At 42.2% G+C, this 5,358-nt stretch overlaps 2 protein-coding genes across 2 annotated transcripts in view; one reads left to right on the forward strand and one right to left on the reverse strand.

The window, feature by feature from the left end:
• Positions 1 to 1,839, forward strand: part of apobec2a (apolipoprotein B mRNA editing enzyme, catalytic polypeptide-like 2a) — a 4,567-nt gene extending 2,728 nt beyond the window's left edge. The window contains exons 3-4 of the mRNA XM_060068223.1: positions 85 to 396; positions 1,011 to 1,839. Of these exons, the coding sequence (XP_059924206.1) occupies positions 85 to 391 (307 nt within the window). The 3' untranslated portion in view covers positions 392 to 396; positions 1,011 to 1,839. The remainder of the gene's footprint in view (positions 1 to 84; positions 397 to 1,010) is intronic.
• Positions 1,675 to 4,904, reverse strand: pth4 (parathyroid hormone 4). Its single transcript, XM_060068224.1, has 3 exons — positions 4,782 to 4,904; positions 4,393 to 4,481; positions 1,675 to 2,675 (listed from the first exon to the last, which is right to left on the reverse strand). The coding sequence occupies exons 1-3, from the start codon at positions 4,809 to 4,811 to the stop codon at positions 2,366 to 2,368; spliced, it is 429 nt and encodes a 142-aa protein (XP_059924207.1). The 5' UTR covers positions 4,812 to 4,904; the 3' UTR covers positions 1,675 to 2,365.
• Positions 4,905 to 5,358: the final 454 nt, after the last annotated feature.

Here is a 5,358-nt window from a genome sequence, read left to right on the forward strand (position 1 = left end):
AACTTGAAGAAGAAACACACAAAGGTAGGAATACTACCATGTGTTCCTCTGAAGAGTAAAGTACTACTTTGACTCCCTCCTCAGGTATGTGTCATCTAGTCCATGCACGGCCTGTGCGTCAAAAATCGTGGAGGCTCTAAAGATAAGGAAGAACGTCAAACTCAGCATCTTTGCCTCCCGGCTGTTTGAGTGGGAGGAGCCAGAGATCCAGACGGGCCTCAAAGCCATGCAAGAGGCGGGCTGCAAACTGAGGATCATGAAGCCCCTGGACTTCTCCTATATTTGGGACACATTTGTGGAGAACGATGAATGTGACCTGAACCTCTGGGAAGACTGCAAGGACAGCTATGAGTATTACCAGGAGAAGCTGGCAGACATACTGCAGTACTAGCCAGAGTGAGTGTTGAGGGGCGGGGCGGTGGAGGGCAAAGCGGGGAGGATGGTGACCCAATAGACACACCCTACATTGCTAGTGTTGGGGACCCAATAGACACAGTTCACGCTAAATTGGTAGTGTTGGGGACCCAATAGACACAGTTCACACTACATTGGTAGTGTTGGGGACCCAATAGACATAGTTCACACAACGTTGGTATTGTTGTGGACACAATAGGCACAGTTCACACTAAATTGGTAGTGTCGGGGACACAATAGACCCAATAGACACAATACACACTACATTGATAGTATGCTGTGTAGTTAATGGTGCCGTACCTATAATTTGAGTGCCATTTGTTGTGACTGAAATGCTCTGTAAAATGTCTGCTCCAATTGGATGCAAGCCTAACCCAATTTACATTTAAGAACACTCCCTGCCCACTTCTGACCAATCAGGGAATGTTTCCCTGGGAAACATTAAAAAACCCATGCTTAACACAGCTTAAGCTGTGTTAAGCAAGCTCTTAACCCCATGTTTAAGAGTCAGAGCAGGTACAGCAGGTAGATACTGTGATACACAACATGATGTTGATACTGCTATATCCTCTCTCGTTCTGTCTCCCTCAACATAGGAACACAGTTGACTCAACACAGAACATCATCATAACTCGAAGACCACCTCTACTGCATCAGCCTCCATGTTGTTCCCCTTTTGGTTGATCGATCTGTATTGTCCATAATGCACAATTGTTTGTTTTTATCTAATTGTGTAGATGTTTTTTTAATTACAACAATTTAATATTTAGTTATAAATCAAAATTAAAAAAATATTTTAAGAGAAGTTAGCAGAATATGCGCTTGAGTATGCAAGTATGCAATGTACAATTTCAAAATCCATCAGGACAGATTTGTTGATCCATTTGTCATTTGAACCACCTGTATGAATGGATTTATGTGACGGTCAATTAATCTAAATGGATTCACAAACCTTGAATACATTCACCAACCAAAAGATTAATCTTTGCAGAATTTTAGACAGAGGTTCACTATTCCAATAGCTCTTGTAATACGACTTACACACTCACATTACATACATCATATGATATAAGCCAATTTAGGTATTTCATTCATGCTGTTTATTTGCCATATATCTTAGTAATGGAATGCACTGCCAGTATTGCAGTGCACAATGCAGGGCACACTGCCAGTGTGGCAGTGCACATCTGTGTTTCAAATGTTGCTTCATCCAACCTGAACCAGCCATCATCTTCACTCGGCCAATAATGTGGAACTGAGTAAGACAATCTCACCTCTTTTATTCATTAATACAATTATAGATATAATAATATATCATCAATGTATATTATCTATATTTATAATAACTGTTTTCATATGTTGTAACAATCCAAAACATGTCTTAAATCATATTAATACTTAAAATAAAAGTGCTATTTTAAATTATTATTTGTGACCTTCTCAATGTTCTGATTGTGTATTTAAATTGGCACTGATTTATAACTGAATCAAACCAAGAACACAAACAGGGCCAACGTCTGGCTCACCTTAAAGGCGTCTTCTTTCTGTTCTTAAATGGGGACGCCAAATCAACCATCAGGGGCACAGTTCCTACTAACATAGTGAGGAAAAAACGTATGCAATGCCAAATTATTTGACAGATTATGATTGCAATGTATTTATCTGAGCAACATTTACTATTATTACAAGGCATTTAAATACACAACATAGTAGATTGCTTAATACAAAGTTAAACAATGATGGCAACCTTACTGATATCAAAAAATACTTCAGAAAATTATAATAAAATGACTGAAAGAAATATTCCATAACATATTGAGCGTAAACATAACAAGTGATGTATCCAATACTTTGTATTGTTGTCCATGCAATGGATTCAATTATATATAATAACTAGGTATATAAATTGATCTATATATAGATCAATATATATATATATATATATGTGATTCTATGGCTCTCTCTCTGGCAGTGGCATCAGGTAGGGATTAAAAAAGTCTCTGAGCAGGTTGTCCCTGGCTGCTCTGTACTGGCCGTTTGACCCAACAGACTGGGGGCTTCCCCCTAAGCGGGCCCCCAGCCCTGGACCTAGGGATGGACCCAGGCCCAGCCGGAGGGCCTTGGGGGGGATGAGCGGGGCGGAGCGGGGCTGGGCGGTGTGGAGGCCCTCCATGGCGCTGGACAGCCAGATCAGTCTCCTGAGGCTCTGGATGCTGCGGCCGCGGTCGTGCAGGAGCTGGTGTTCGGTCACCGAGCGACGGCTGAGGTAGGGGTACACGGAGCAGAAAGGTTGTTCTACTGCATCTACTGCACGGTACCGTCAACAACAAGAACAAGCTTAAGACCCAAACCTTAGCAGGTAGGACGGACGGCACAGAAAGGTTGTTCTACTGCATCTACCAAATCTGCCACAGTTTTACTGTTACTGCAAAGAGCCACATCACACACACACACACACACGTAAACACCTCTGCTCAGAACTCTGCTCAGACAGATTTACTGTAATTTACTTTCATAAATGCAGCCATCATTGTTTCGTTCACATTTATGCAAAGGGTCCTTTTAATGGCACATAATCAAGGAGTTATTCTTTGATCACACAATCGTTTCACACATATCGTGCAAATATTGCAAAAAGGCTTGTCTTGTATGTCGCAAGACTCATCCCATGAGACACAAAAATACTTGCATGCTTGAAGATCGGAGTGCAGCTGCTTTTTAATAGCCGTGTTGATGTCTGATATTCTGTTTCCTTCAGTAAACGTTTTTACACTGCCAAATATAACCATCTTATGCCCGCCTTTTTCCCGGCATGGTCCGCGGGTTTACACTAACAGAGGTTACATACCGGCTCTAAAGCAGAGACAACGCAGCGTTATCAAAATGAGTAGTTCTTACTGGAGAGACGGTGAAATCCGCAAGCTGCTATCATGGGAGAGAAGGGGATGCAGTCGCATTTAACGCAGACGGAGAAAGAGGGTGCGATCTACGAGAAAGATGCAGAGCAACTTTCCTTACAAGGCTTTTGTCTGGATAAAAAACATGTGGTCAGCAAAATAAAGAATATGTTGGCGTCTTTGCACTTGTAAATAGTAGCCTACACTGAGATGTCTCATTCGTGCATGCGAGTGGCTTGAATAAAAATAAAAATAAAACATTCGGAGAATGCAAATATTCCAAAGACGTCTACTCTCAGTGCGTAGCCCAGTCTACTCCATTGAACCATGAAAGCCGGCTCTGTGACGGAGGCGGAATAAACCCCCTCGGTTTTACACAAGCAAGACAGTGAAATTGCAGGGTGTGGCAATCCACGACCGAACCGGCTTGGCAGTGTAAAAATGCCTAGTGTGGCGGGACAGTTGGACGTCTGATACCATTCGTTTTAGATTGTTGTTTTCAGGAGACAAGATTTCAACAACAAGTGAGCTGAAGTGGCGCTGAAGATTTTGCAGAGTGGCTTGCCATTCCGTTATTTTTTTTTCTCCCACTCTGTTAAAAACGTCCTGTGTTCATCTTCATATTGTCGTTTTGCAGTGCATTTTCCCTGCCACTTTGTGAGTGAACTTGACACAAATTGTTTACTTAACAATAAGGTTTTCCTTACCTCCAAGCAGAGCGAGTAGTTTTATGTTTGGTACTCATGTTTACATACTCATGTTTACATACAAAGTGAATGTACAGAAGTGATCACACGAAAACGCACATTTGCGTGAGATGAAAATATTCATGCGGCTCGGGAGCTGAGAGAAAAGAAGGGGAGAGATTGAGCAGTATATCATCTTGTGCTGCTGCAAAACTTGAAAAATAGCAGTAGCAATCAGTTCCCCATTAGTGAAGTTCAAGTACAACAGCTCCCCCTAGTGGTGGCGTCCAACCTCTCGGTTGAAACACATTTGTACTTGACTTGTACTATCATGTGTTGGCACTGATTTATCATAGCTTACAGAAGGTAAAGAGCTCCTTCAACACAGCGCTCACCTCTCATCCTCCTGACACCGGCCAGCCGGGACCAGAGCCAAAACAAGAACAGCAAGGAACAGCACAGGCTTACGATCAAACCACATCTTCTGCAATGGATAAAGAGAAGCCATGAATGACACTAATCCCCATAGAGACTGATGTGCTCCTTATGATCAGGGACACTCATCATGAATGATCAAACTCGTACACCATCACTTTGGACCCACTCCAAAAATGTTTACATTCTCCTAAAACTCAGTTTATCACGGGGGGCGAACTGACCTGAAAATTAAATCTTCATTCATGCGTTGATTTAATACAAAGAATATTCATAAGACTTAGGATCTCTCGGATGACATAAAGCAATAAGCTCCCTGCGGGCTGTAAAGAATTGAGGCAGTACTTACGTCCGCCCCGGGTTGGACGAGCAGGGTCATCAGTGCTCTGACTTACAGCCTTTCACTGCTGATCATTGTGCTGCAAGGCTTTTTATAGAGCTCCTCTCTCACACACACACACACACACACACACACACACACACACACACACACACACACACACACACACACACACACACACACAAACACACAGAAACAGGCACACGCTCGTACATGCACACACACACAAACACACACGCACATGCAAAAGCTCACACCACACCACAATCACACACATAAGCACACACACACAGTTTAACATGCTCAGGCATATGTACCCCCCCATTGGCTGAGTTAATAGACACAGATCCACTCATTGCTTAAGTTTATCATGCAATGAAGAGAATAATAAATCCATTGATCAGGATTTAGATTAACCTTTAGTCTGAGTTCCGTTTGTCTGAGCATAATTAATGATTTTGTTAATATACCTTATTGTTGAGATATAAGGGTGAGGGAGATTCCACCAGCTTTCGTGCTATGCACATAAAATAACTCTGTGGGTCTTTAGACTTAAGTAAAATAACTGTGTGCACAGCTCAAACAT

Source organism: Gadus macrocephalus, chromosome 13 (assembly GCF_031168955.1).
Source record: "Gadus macrocephalus chromosome 13, ASM3116895v1".
NCBI lineage: Eukaryota > Metazoa > Chordata > Actinopteri > Gadiformes > Gadidae > Gadus > Gadus macrocephalus.